Source organism: Strix uralensis, chromosome 2 (assembly GCF_047716275.1).
Source record: "Strix uralensis isolate ZFMK-TIS-50842 chromosome 2, bStrUra1, whole genome shotgun sequence".
In the NCBI taxonomy this organism is placed as follows: domain Eukaryota; kingdom Metazoa; phylum Chordata; class Aves; order Strigiformes; family Strigidae; genus Strix; species Strix uralensis.
The window spans coordinates 138,010,513-138,024,145 of record NC_133973.1 but is presented as its reverse complement, the minus strand read 5'-3'; the positions used below and the strand labels follow the sequence as shown (position 1 = coordinate 138,024,145).

General features: G+C 54.3%; 1 protein-coding gene across 1 annotated transcript in view; it reads right to left on the bottom strand.

Moving 5' to 3' along the window:
* CLPB (ClpB family mitochondrial disaggregase) overlaps positions 1–13,633 on the bottom strand; it is a 96,550-nt gene that overhangs the window by 33,401 nt on the left and 49,516 nt on the right. The window contains exon 6 of the mRNA XM_074860611.1: positions 1,323–1,420. Within this exon, the coding sequence (XP_074716712.1) occupies positions 1,323–1,420 (98 nt within the window). The remainder of the gene's footprint in view (positions 1–1,322; positions 1,421–13,633) is intronic.

Genomic DNA, 13,633 nt, shown 5'->3' with positions numbered 1-13,633 from the left:
CAACCTCTCTCCCACGCGCGGTATTGCCCGCCAGGGACGAAGCTGCTCTTTGGGGAACATTGGCTCCCCCCTTCTCCAGGTGGGGGGCACTTTCACACCCTGGCTGACCCGAGAGCCTTGGAGAGACGATGCTCAAGAGGCAGAATTTGTTGTTTGAACAAGGCCTCACACCCAGGAATTTAAATCCTTGATGTCAGGTTTCAGATCCCTCATTGTCTAATAACCTGCTACTCGATAAACCTACTTACTCCTGGGGGTTTTATTGGAACCACTACAGTAAATTTGTTTTTTTCCCTCTTTAAAATACCTCATAACAGCGACTGACGAACGTGCAGTCCCCACAAGGAGATGGCGCGGCCGAAGGGGTCAGATGGGCGTGACACGACCAGCCTTAGACTTGGTGCTGGGGAATGCTTGGATCCAGGCCCACAGCCAGACTCTGGATTCTCAGACCTGGTTCTTTTCCCAGGAATTTCAGAACATGCAGTAAAAACAACCCCCATTTTACAGTATTTTTGCCAGGGGGGTTATAGAACAGTATTACTGGCCCTGTGCAGGACACTGCTGAGGAAGAAATGTTAAAATGGAAGAGGCGGGCGCACAGCCACAGCTAAAGGGGTTGTGTTGAGGATGAGTTATCTGACAGACACACCACAAAAAGGCCATTGAATGACTCGAGCGTGTCCAGAGAAGGGCAACGGAGCTGGTGCAGGGTCTGGAGCACAGGTGTGATGGGGAGCGGCTGAGGGAACTGGGGGGGTTTAGTGTGGAGAAGAGGAGGCTGAGGGGAGACCTCCTGGCCCTCTGCAACTCCCTGAAAGGAGGGTGCAGAGAGGGGGGATGAGTCTCTTGAGCCAAGGAACCAGCGCCAGGCCAAGAGGGAATGGCCTCAAGCTGCGCAGGGCAGGGTCAGACTGGCTCTTAGGAAGGATTTCTTTGCAGAAGGGGCTGTTGGGCGTTGGAATGGGCTGCCCAGGGCAGGGGGGGAGTCCCCATCCCTGGAGGGGTTGAAGAGTCGGGCTGACCCAGCGCTGAGGGATCTGGTGGAGTTGGGAACGGTCAGGGTGAGGTTCATGGTTGGACTGGAGGAGCTTCAAGGGCTTTTCCAACCCAGATGATTATGGGATTCTGTAAAATACTTTAGAAGTGTTGTGGGCTTTTTCCTTATGCACCATGTCATTAATTTATACAGATCTCTTTTTGAAAAAGCACGGAGGCACAGGTGCACTAAGGCTCCTCCACTGCCTGCACCAGGTCTTCTTTAAAACTGGTCTTGCTGTGGGAAAGGAAACACAAAATCACTGCATCTCGGGCACACTCACCTTCGTCTCAGACGCTTTCAAAAGGCTCATGACCTCCCCATCACGGGCGTAGTCCAGGGGCGTGTGCCCCATTTCGTTCTTCTGCAGGGGGTTGGCACCTGATGGCAGGAAGAAATGAATAAAATCAGGGGATGAGAGTTCAGTCTTGGGGCAGAATGAGCAAGAAACACATCTTGTGCCTCCCGTCCTGGTCGATGTCCCATCCTAACCTTTGCTCCGAAGGGGATCTGGATCAAAAAGGGACAATGTACAACCAGCGGTTACATGCACGGGTGTCCAGGGAAGAAGAAAAGGAATTGTCCCTGCTAACAATTGGCCTGGCAGGGAAGAGCTGCTGTGGGGGATGAGAGCACATGGTCACCAGAAGAAAATGCAGCTTCACAAAAGCACCCGCTCCCCGTCCTGTGGGAGCCACATGGGACCATTACGGCTTCGATTGGACACGCTGCCCTTCCTCTCTGTTAGTCCAAGCTGGAGCTGGTGATGGCCGTGGTCTGCTAAACAGCTGTCCCCCTCAGCCACAGGAGAGGCTTCTGGGGGCAAAGCACGCTCTTCTTTAGAATTTAACTTTCAAAAAAAGGCAACAGACCCCAAAGACTGAAGTGGGGGGAGTCAGATGGGCACCCCCACAGAAACAAGCTCCCCCTGTCCTCTGTCCCCATCCCAGACACGCCGGGTTGTGGAAGAACATGCGTAGTCAAACTGGTCCCAGTTGCAGTGATGGGATGTATAGTGAGGAAATCTTGGATGGGGCAGTCTGAGAGCAGGAGAGGGGGGCACTGGAAATAGCAGGCAACGTCTCGGGATTAACCTCTGGCTCTCAGCATCTCAGGAGATACCTCTAAGGCGCAGGGACTTGGCACTAACGTCGGTGACTCCCCGACAGCTTGTTGTCGCCAAGCAGACACTGGAAGTTATGAAAATGAACCTTCAAATCGGTCTCAACGCCCTCCCCCAGGCCGGTCTTGAGCTGGCCAGCCCCCCCGGGTCAAAGCTATGGCACTTACGGAGCAGCCCAGTGAGGGAAGAGCCCGTCCCTCCAGCTCATTCGCCTGCAAAGCGGAGGGGACAGCGGTGCCAAGCTGCTGGGAAGGGCAGGGGGAAGCTGCCCGTGCACCACCGTGAAAAAGAGGAGCCTGGGCACTGCCCTGCAAGGGGCTCAGCACCCACCTTCCGTCCCGCCGCAAACGCTGGAGCGACGCGGGCGCCTCGGCCCACGCCGACGGGGCTGCGGTTTCCGCTTGTGCAAGGCAGGAGGGAGCACGGAGCACCGGGAGGGCTCAATAAAAGCGAGCTGCAATCATAATATATGAGAGAACCGCGAGGCCGCTCTGCGGGCGGGAGCCGGAGAGATGAGCCATTTCTAAGCATTGGCATCAGGGATCTATATTTGCTTACAGAATGAAAAATGTGCTCCATAAACATCCGACACAGAGTAATTTCTATTGCAAGCCTTGTCATGGCGAATAAAGAATATGATCGAGACAGGTGAGATTATAAACTGCCGAGGCCGGGCTCTCAATATCTTTTAAAGAGACAGTGGTGATCCCACCCCCCCACCCCCCGCCGCTGAACCCCACCCTGGGTTTGCGCAGCGAGGAGGGGGGCAAGTTTCTGGCTCCTCCGAGTGATGACATCCTCGGGGCTAGGCCTGCTCTCATTTCAGATGAAGGCTGAGGGTCTGTTTGGCTTTTCCCTTCCCCTGGATCTATCAATAATGGCTATCCAATATTGGCCTAATCCCCCTGTTAATGGCTTTGACGACTTGACTAATTGCTGCAATAATTGATAGAACCCGACTCCTACAAACTGGTCGATTCCAACCTCGAGTACCGGCAGCAATAAAATATTACGCCGCAATAAATAACGGTGTCACTTTGCTTGCTAATAGAAGGTAAAAAGTGGCGACCGGTTCGTCAGCGCCCCGGCCTGACCCCCTTCCCCATCCCCACCGCCTCCCCTGCCCTCTCCCACGCCGGCAGCTGGCTGGAGCGGTGGCGGAGGGGACGCCAACCTTTGGAGACTTAATAGAAGGCAATTTGTCACCTCCCACTAGCTGTCTGTAGCCGGAGATCGACACCTGGGCAACACCTCGGGCTGTGCGAGTCCGCCGCCTCCTCCCGCACCTCCCTGCTCATATTAGGAGGCCCCGGCTTATAATATTTGATAAATAGCAGCCGGGTTCACTCCCAGCATCCGCGCGGCGTCGTGGCGCTGGAGCAGCTGCAGAAGGTCACTCATTGGGGAAATATGTTTCTGTCAGCGGTATCGAAAAAAGTTTAGTAGAGCGACAGGCCTCAATTTTTCAAATTTTATTAACTCCATCCTCTTAACAATTTGTCTTGAATTCCTTCAGATTCTGGATAACTGTCAATAGAGCTGGCGACACGGCGGGTGCTGGTACCTGGGTCCTCCGCTGCTGTCAGGGAGGAGATGGGGATGGCAGGAGGGGGGGTGACAGAGAGAGGGGAGATGGTAGGGTGGGGGGAGATGGCAGAGAGGGGGGAGATGGCAGAGAGGGGGAGATGGCAGAGAGGGGGCAGATGGCAGAGGGGGGAGATGGCAGAGAGGGGGCAGATGGCAGAGGGGGGAGATGGCAGAGAGGGGGCAGATGGCAGAGGGGGGAGATGGCAGAGAGGCGGGGAGATGGCAGAGAGAGGGGAGATGGCAGAGAGGGGGGAGATGGCAGAGAGAGGGGAGATGGCAGAGAAAGGGGAGATGGCAGAGGTGGGGGGGGATGGCAGAGGGGAGGAGATGGCAGAGAAGGAAGATAGCAGAGAGAGGGGGAGATGGCAGAGAGAGGGAGAAGGCAGAGAGGGGGAGAAGGCAGAGAGAGGGGAGATGGCAGAGAGGGGAGATGGCAGAGAGGGGGGAGATGGCAGAGAGGGGGGGGAGATGGCAGAGAAAGGGCGAGATGGCAGAGAGGGGGGAGATGGCAGAGAGGGGGGGGAGATGGCAGAGAGGGGGGGAGATGGCAGAGAGGGGAGATGGCAGAGAGGGGGGAGATGGCAGAGAGGGGGGGAGATGGCAGAGAGGGGGGAGATGGCAGAGAGGGGAGATGGCAGAGAGGGGGGAGATGGCAGAGAGGGGGGGAGATGGCAGAGAAAGGGCGAGATGGCAGAGAAGGGGGGAGATGACAGGAGGGAGAGGAGGATGCCAGGGCCTCGCACAGGGCTTGCAGGAGTGTCCAGCAACACTCCCCGGGCAGCCCCGTGTCCTCAGCAGCCGCGTCCCCCGGCACAGCCTGCCCTGGCAGGGCAGGGGAGCGGGGAGCTGGCCCAGGGCACGTCACCAAACACACGTCTGCTGAAGCAAGAGCGAGTCTCACCCCTCGGAGAGACAGAACAGGGCTCCCGGCGGCATCAGTGACACCGAGGGACACCCAGAAAGCTGCATTTCTCCAAAAACTGGACCCAGAGAAGCTTGGGAAAGTGTGGGGTGCTGAGACCAGGGAAGGGGTAAGTGTGAGGACCTCATCCCACAGTGCAACCGGACACACGGATTCCTGCTCTGGGGTGTCCTCAGAGCCAACCTCCAGCTGAGCACCGGGTTGGAGCTTTTCTGCCACTGGAGCCACTGCAGGGACAGAGGACACAGCTGCTACGGACCAGCATGGGACAATCAATGTCCTGGTGCCACCCCGAAGGTCCTGTCTGCAAAAGAGCTGGACAGAAGGGGTGGCCTGTAGGGTGTCAAGACACCAAAATGTTCGACATCTGGTTGTCTTCCTTTGTTTGTGGCCTGAAGATATGAGATGGTGAAGGTGCAGAAGAGCGCACAGCTTCAGTCAAGAGTCACTGAAAACCATTATCCTCAGTATAAAAGCCACCTCCAGTGTCCCAGAAGCAGAGCTGCTGACTTCAAAACAGAATCCCAGAATCACCGAGGCTGGAAAAGCCCTTGAAGCTCCTCCAGTCCAACCATGAACCTCACCCTGACCGTTCCCAACTCCACCAGATCCCTCAGCGCTGGGTCAGCCCGACTCTTCAACCCCTCCAGGGATGGGGACTCCCCCCCTGCCCTGGGCAGCCCATTCCAACGCCCAACAACCCAAAATGACAGTCGTCAGCCAGGGAATGATCTTGCAAACGTCTCTTCTTGTCTAGTCATCACCAAATCATCTCACTGCAGGTTCCTCAGGGTCCCTCCGCTCATCCAGACCCTTCCCGGTGAGGAGAGCCCAGCCCAGCCCCTGCCTGAGGCGTGGCCAGGGCTGCAGAGCCCACGCTGACAGGCCAGCATGGACCTGGGTGGGACGAAACACAGCACAAACCCAGGCTCAACCCCAGCTCTGAGCCTCCAGAAGGGCCTGGGCAGGCTCAGCCCTTAGGCAGGACAGGTACAGGCAGGGCCTGCTGGGCTCAGCCCATCCTCGGCACAGCGAGAGGCATGGACACACCGCCAGGACACTTATTCCTGCTCCTCACAGCACCGTGAAGGTTTCATCGCTCTGGCCTGCACCGAGGAGCACCCTGAGCTCTCTCAGCAGGCTTGGTGAGCACCCATCCTGCCAAAGACACCTCCCTACACCCATCACAGCCCCGCCGGCCCATCCCGTGCTCCGGCCCAGCGGAGGGGATTTAGGGAGCACCCTGCTCCCTGCGGCAGACTCTGCAGGACCCCATCCACAGTCTCCCCTTGGGGTAAAAGAAAAAAAACAACTGATTTTTCCAATGAAGCAGCCACTAAATCCCTGAAAGAAGAGCCTGGAAATCCCCATGTCCACAGTGCGTGCACGGGCACAGCTGTCGTCCCGAAGCAGCGAGGCTCTGAGCAGCCGAATCTGGGACGACTCCCACAGCTCCCGCGTGCTAAATGCACTTTGCTGCTGCTGTTACACCCCTCCGTGGCCCCAAACACCAGCCGGGCTGGGATTCTCCAGGAGGAAACAGCCCGTCCTACCTGCTGGGGATTACACAATGTCATCAGGCGTCAGCTTTGACAAGGAATGACATTATTATTGCTCCACATGGCTAGTTAAAGTAATAAAGAAAGACTTCTGTCCTCCTGAGTCTTCAGTGATTGAATTAGCATGATCACCCCTTTTTCCAGTAACATAAACCTGTTTTTAAATCAATAAGACACCGATTTCACAAGCAGCTTTTAACATACCACATGAATGTGAAAGTAGCCACCCCAGCCTGCGATCCCACCACCCTCTCCCTGCCTGATGCTTCAATAAATCCAAGAGATGTGTGACAGGGCGCTGCTCCACGCGCTGGGCAACAACCTTCGACTCACCGAGGACCTGTCCCTGCTACTACATCGAAAGCATCTTCCCGAGGGCTTGAATTTCAGTGTGAGCAGACACCCCCCTGGGAGCATCCTCCAATTTCCTCAAGGGAAATCCCAGAGCAAAATTTTCAAAGGTAGAGGGTGGGAGCAGAGGCTGCGGGCACACTTGAGGGCAATACTCCAGCCCTGCCCCTCTTATTTGGTGGCTTTTGCTAATTACCCCGGTGATGAGAGTGTGTGAGATTGAACCATCCCAAGGTGCTGCTGTGCTGAGGCTGATGCTGCCTTTGGCCGCTCCAGTGACAACATGGGGAGGAGTGGCTGGGGAGCTGCCAGTCAGAGAGGGACCTGGGGGGGGGGGGATTGATTGATAATGAGCCAGCAGTGTGCCCAGGTGGCCAAGAAGGCCAATGGCATCCTGGCTTGTATCAGCACTAGCGTGGCCAGCAGGGACAGGGAAGGGATCTTACCCCTGTGCTCGGCACTGGTGAGGCCGCCCCTCGATTCCTGGGTTCAGTTTTGGGCCCCTCACTCCAAAAAGGCCATTGAATGACTCGAGCGTGTCCAGAGAAGGGCAACGGAGCTGGTGCAGGGTCTGGAGCACAGGTGTGATGGGGAGCGGCTGAGGGAACTGGGGGGGTTTAGTGTGGAGAAGAGGAGGCTGAGGGGAGACCTCCTGGCCCTCTCCAACTCCCTGAGAGGAGGGTGCAGAGAGGGGGGATGAGTCTCTTGAGCCAAGGAACCAGCGGCAGGCCAAGAGGGAATGGCCTCAAGCTGCGCCAGGGCAGGGTCAGACTGGCTCTTAGGAAGGATTTCTTTGCAGAAGGGGTTGTTGGGCGTTGGAATGGGCTGCCCAGGGCAGGGGGGGAGTCCCCATCCCTGGAGGAGTTGAAGAGTCGGGCTGACCCAGCGCTGAGGGATCTGGTGGAGTTGGGAACGGTCAGGGTGAGGTTCATGGTTGGACTGGAGGAGCTTCAAGGGCTTTTCCAGCCTCGGTGATTCTGGGATTCTGATTCTGTGATTCTATTACTCCCCACAAATGCTCAGCATCCTGAAGGACCATGGTGAGCAGTTGCAAGCTCCCCAGCCTTCGACTTCTCCTGACATCTATACACGGCTCCACGCACACACACCCCCCTGTCCAAGTGTTCTCACCGAGTTAGAGAAATCACATAAGAAAGTAACAGGGAGGAAAAAAAGGAGCTACAAAAGAGAAAATGAAAATTCTTGAGGCCTGGCAAAGCCCAGCAGCTGCCCCAGGGAAGGCGCAGGGTGGTGGGTATGCCTTCCTCCAAGGGCAGTGGTTGTCCCTTCCAAGGCAATACAGACCTGGGGGGAGCGGGGAGGAACCAGCGTGGCTCAGAAACGATGAGGTGCAGTACAGAAGTGATGCTAAAGAGATCAACCAAACCCACAAACGGCTGCTGAGCGAGAACATAAGGAACAAAAACCCTTCCAGAGATACAGGCCGTTGCTGAAGAGGACGGTAAACTACAGATGTCACGGGCAGGAGGAAAATCCACACCTGCTGAAGCTGCATGGAAAGCAGGTCTTGCCAAACAAGCTTAATTTCCCTCTCTGGAGCGACAAAAAACGTAGCTGGGAAGGTAACTGCAGATCCATTGCACTGAATGACAAGAACCGCTCATCAGCCACAACAACCCCCTGCATGGCTACAGGCTTGGGGAGGGGTGGCTGGAGCTGTCTGGAAGAGAAGGACCTGGGGGTTCTCATTGACAAGCAGCTGAACAGGAGCCAGCAGTGTGCCCAGGTGGCCAAGAAAGCCAACGGCATCCTGGCTTGGATCAGCAATAGTGTGACCAGCAGAAGCAGGGAGGTGATAGCCCCCTGTGCTCTGCACTGGTGAGGCCACACCTGGAGGGTTGTGTCCAGTTTTGGGCACCTCAATCCGAGAGAGATCTCGAGGGGCTGGAGCGAGTGCAGAGGAGGGCAATGAGCTGGGGAAGGGCCTGGAGAATAAATCCTGTGAGGAGAGATTGAAGGAGCTGGGACTGTTCAGTGTGAGGAGGAGAAGGTGAGGGGAGACCTCATCACTCTCTACAGCTCCCTGAAAGGACATTGTAGAGAGGTTGGTGCTGGTCTCTTCTCCCAGGGAATTAGTGACAGAACAAGAGGGAACGGCTTTAAACTGCAACAGGGGAGGTTCAGACTGGACATGAGGAAAAAATGTTTCCCAGCAAGAGTGGTCAGAGAGTGGAATAGGCTGCCCAGGGAGGGGGTGGAGTCCCCATCCCTGGGTGTGTTTAAGGGCCGTTTGGATGAGCTGTGGGGGGATGTGGGGTAGGGGAGAACTTTGTAGAGTCGGGCTGAGGGTTGGACTCGATGATCCCGAGGGGCTTTTCCAACCTGAAGGATTCTGGGATTCTGTGATCAGCATTTTGCAATACCCTCATTAAAAATGTCAGTGATGTACAAAGCAATGATGGCCCAAACACTAACCACAGGGTGCAAAAAAGATTTAGAAAACAATCCCCAAGCGTGCTGCTGTGCCAGGCTGTGGTGACACCACACTGCTCGGCTGGATTTTCAATGTTCATTTCTACACGATTCCTCGAGTCCTTTCCTTCCGTCACTTTAATGAGAACCCACATCAAAAACTTTCTTTTTTAGCCCAACAGCTCAGCTCACAGACACTGCACCGGGAGAGCCACGATGGCTGCGAGATGCTGTCCTCCCCCTGAACGGAGCCCTCCTGGTTTGCCAGGGGCATCGCGAGAGCGATAGCCTGGGCAGCACAGAACGTGGCGTTACCAGCCCCAGTTCTGAGCGGTCACATCCAGCTTCAGGCATTAGTTGTTGTCCTGTCTCTCCTTCCTGAAATCCTCCTCAGCCTCTGAGTGCTCCCCCATCCTACAGCCTCAGACCGGCTCAGTTTGGTGTGGCTCAGCTCTCAGGGCGTCCTCCTGCTCGCCCGGCTGGGACTCCCCATCTCTTCCAGAGCCTCCACTTTCCAAGGGTCAATACTGCTCTGTACTCCTCTCCCACCGCGCTCAACTCCACATCTCACTGCATTAAAAACATATTTTGTCCCAACCGACCAAGCTGGCAACTCATCCGACCTTGGAGGATCTGATCTCACTGTATTTACTCCGTCACTACTAGGACTGTGCACAGTTTGCAATAAATTTCAACACATACATGACCAGAGAGATGGTGCCTCGATACACAGTTGAAAAAGTGATGTAGGAAGGGTTCAGACTTAATTAGATGTTTCTGGAGTAGAGTCTACATGGAAAGGAGAGATCCACCAAAGCAGAAAGACCTGGAGATGAAGGTCAGATGCTGACAAAGCAGGTAAGAAACAGCAAGGAGAAGTCCTGGCAGAGGTACAGCATAACCAGCACGCACAAACCAGGTCGAGAACAAATCTGGGTGTGCTTCCAACAGACGGCAGCAGCAAAGCCCAAAACTAGAGTGTGGAGGCTGGAACGGAGGCGTTAGAGACTGATAATGCAGGCAGGAAGATAACAGCAGGATGCCTTAATGCCGGCGGATAAAAGGTGTTGCAGTGAAGGAGTAAGTCCCACCAGTGGAGCAGTGATGTGAGGTATTAAAGACTGGAAGCAAAAAGAAAAGTAAGTTGATTGTACGAGCCAGTAGCACAGAATTTGTACAGAATTTGTCCTGAGTAGGGAAAATACAGCTCACACCTCCGAGAGGCTGGAGGATGTGACGTGCCAAGAAAAACTGCAGCACACAAAAAGCACGATACTAATAAATTGATAAACTGGTAAGAACCAGAGACTGAGGCACTTCCTGAAGCAACTAGTCAGAAAGCTCACGTGGCCAGAAGCCAGAATTCTGCATGGACAAAAGGCTTTCTCCAAAAGCTCAGCTCCTACACATGACGCTGCAGCGGGACCCACGCTCCTGCTTAACTTCATCACAAGCAAAACCCGACGAAGAATCCATTGCCAAGGAGCTCTGTTCCGAAAGAGGAGCACAAGGATCCCACTTGAAATAAAGCAGCAGCCCACCAGCAGAAAACTTTCAGAAACACAGATGCTAAAGGCTAAAGACGCCTGTGCTATTTATTAAAAAGTCTAATGAGAAAAGTGAAGAATAAACCACCCCCCCCAATCCTTCAAAGCCTGGAAGCTGCGTCCGGATGAGGAAAACAGAACGGAGCATTTGCTTTGGCAAGTTAAATGGAAAAAAACACAGGTCGAAAAGGATTTAAAAGAAGCTCTTGCTTCAGGAATAAAAACTAGGACCTCTTTTTAGCCCTGTCAGAAGCTGGAAGTCAGCCAGAGGAGGCGAGTTTCCCCAGGCGAGCAAGGACGACGCACTCTGCACACTGCGGAGGGCTCCCACCCCACCCCTCGCCCAGGGACCTGCCGCAGGAGCTGCCTCAAGTGGAAGCATCAACAGGAAGAGTTTTAAACCATCACTGAGCGTTAACAAATTGCCAGGCCTGAGACTTGCTGCTGCAGAGTTCCGAAGGAGCTCAAACAGCAAATTATCCACCAGCGCTAACGACTCACGGCTTGTCACATCCACCACAGGCCGGCAGTGGAAGGCAGCAAACACAGCGCCGATCTGTAAAAAAAATTTATACAAGGAAACACAGGAGCAGACACGTGGAAAAAACACAGACGAGGAAAAGTGAGCACAAGTTTTTTAGCAGAAAGCCTTGCCTCCCTGAGCTGGGGACAGTCTCTGGTCAGGTGGAAACCGGGATCTGCTCCGTGCGGATGCACCTCTGATGTCCAACACCCTTGGGGTTCCTCACCTGAGCAGCGAGCTCTTACAAGGAAAAAGCTCCTCGTGGATAAATAATGACTTCAAAATAATGACTTCAATGCTGAAAACAAAGGATTTACAGGAGAGCAAGTGGTCAGTGTCCACAGGGAGGAAAGCGTGTGGTCAGCCAGCCTGCGAGTGGCTGGAGCGAGGGCTAATACCAACGCGACAAAGATGACGACCGATGCTAATTTATTCGGTGCCGTTTGAGTGCCAGCGGTGAGCTGGCAAGAGAAACTCGACTCAGAGAATACATGTAAACGTGTGGAAAAATCAATCTGAATTACAGACGGGCCCGGAGCCGCCCTTCACCGGGAAATCAAGCACGAGGGGCTGGAGCTGCCATCAGCAGTTCTATGAACAGTTCAGTAAAAACCAGTTCAACTCGCTGCTGAATCGGAGCGGGAATTTGCCCAGAAAGAAGCAAGCACCAGATGTTTGTCCTGCTCTGAGTTTTCCTCCCCAGCGCTGTTGCCGGCAGCTCTGGGAGGTGCAGGGACGCGATTGGATTCGTGCCAAGTCCTGCCTCGGTAAGCGACCTGCTTTGCTCCACAAATGGACACGACGAAGGACAGAAAAAAGAGAAGAATCCAGCACAGTGAGCTGCTGGCAGGGCTGAGAAGCACCCCAGATCCCCCCAAACTCAGCCCAAGGTGTCGTCAAGCAGACACGGCGTGTGCTGAACCATTTGGGTGTCCTCAGCACCCCGCAATGCAGCAGTCAGCCGTCCGGGGGTGAACCACAGAGCCCTCTTCTGATCTCAGAACGAGCCCTGCACAGTTACTTGATCTCTTTTATGCTGTTCAGCGCTGGGACAAGGCAGTTGCCCTTCTTTATGGGTGGAGTCTTAATTTTTAATGTCTTATGAGGAGCGGCTGAGGGAACTGGCGGGGTTTAGTGTGGAGAAGAGGAGGCTGAGGGGAGACCTCATGGCCCTCTCCAACTCCCTGAGAGGAGGGTGCAGAGAGGGGGGATGAGTCTCTTGAGCCAAGGAACCAGCGCCAGGACAAGAGGGAATGGCCTCAAGCTGCGCCAGGGCAGGGTCAGACTGGCTCTTAGGAAGGATTTCTTTGCAGAAGGGGTTGTTGGGCGTTGGAATGGGCTGCCCAGGGCAGGGGGGGAGTCCCCATCCCTGGAGGGGTTGAAGAGTCGGGCTGACCCAGCGCTGAGGGATCTGGTGGAGTTGGGAACGGTCAGGGTGAGGTTCATGGTTGGACTGGAGGAGCTTCAAGGGCTTTTCCAACCAAGATGATTCTGGGATTTTTCACCCCAGTATAGAATTACAAAATACAACAAAATGACCCAATTTGCTTTCAGTGACCCCAGTGGAACTCTGAAAAAAAAAAAGCTTTGCAGAGGTTTGCCCAGCACACAGGTACAATCCCAACCAGAACCCGTCCCCCTGAGAAAAATAACAGCAGAGGATTGTATTCCCCTTGGAATGCATAAAACTGTCCACGTCCCCGCTCCTCCGAGAGCAGCCGGGAGGAAAAACGGGAAGACCTCATGACGAGGATGAAGAAGGGGAGCTGGGTTTGCAAATTCTCACACTCCATGCACAAGACTTGAGATATCTGAGGGAAAAAAGTCTTCCCTCAAGACGTTATGAATATTGGCTAAGTCTTACCTCAAACTACAGGTGCTTAAATTCAACCTGCTTTCAAACACAATCCTCTCAAGGCTCAGGCAGTTTGGAGCCTGTATTTTGGGCTCAGAAAAGCCTTTTTTCTTGGTCATGCCTTTTAAAACAAGTTGACCACCCTGCTCCTTTCAGTCTTGCTTTACTGGGATGTGCGCGCGAGTTGTTTTCCGCCTACCTGGTACCTGGGTGTGAAAACAATCCGCCTTATTTGTAAGGTAACAGCATGAGAAGGGAAACTAAAGAATCATCCCCTCTCTCTATACCTACACACGCGTGCAGAGCTATTAAATTCATGACAAACATTATGTCACTGTAGAGTTTTGTACCCAGAAACACTTAGAGAGGGATCTATTTGCTCCCCTGCCCTACGGGGAAACTATTCTTAAGCGCTCCGACAGGGACATAAATGTGCTTGCACGTACACCCTTATTGCTCCCGCCACGGTGGGACGTTAGGCACTTCGACGCTGTGCTATGATTGGTTTCTAAATCCCAGTCTCACAGGATTTTAATTACTGGTCTGGCGCGGCTGGGAGTGGAACTTGCTGCCGTCGGATGGAGGGGGTCGATATGCCGGCCCAGAACATATTGAGCCACGGCGCTTGCAGACTCTATTGCACTATTTAATCATCTTTTGCAAAATTTACAGCGCAGCAGAAGGAATCAATACT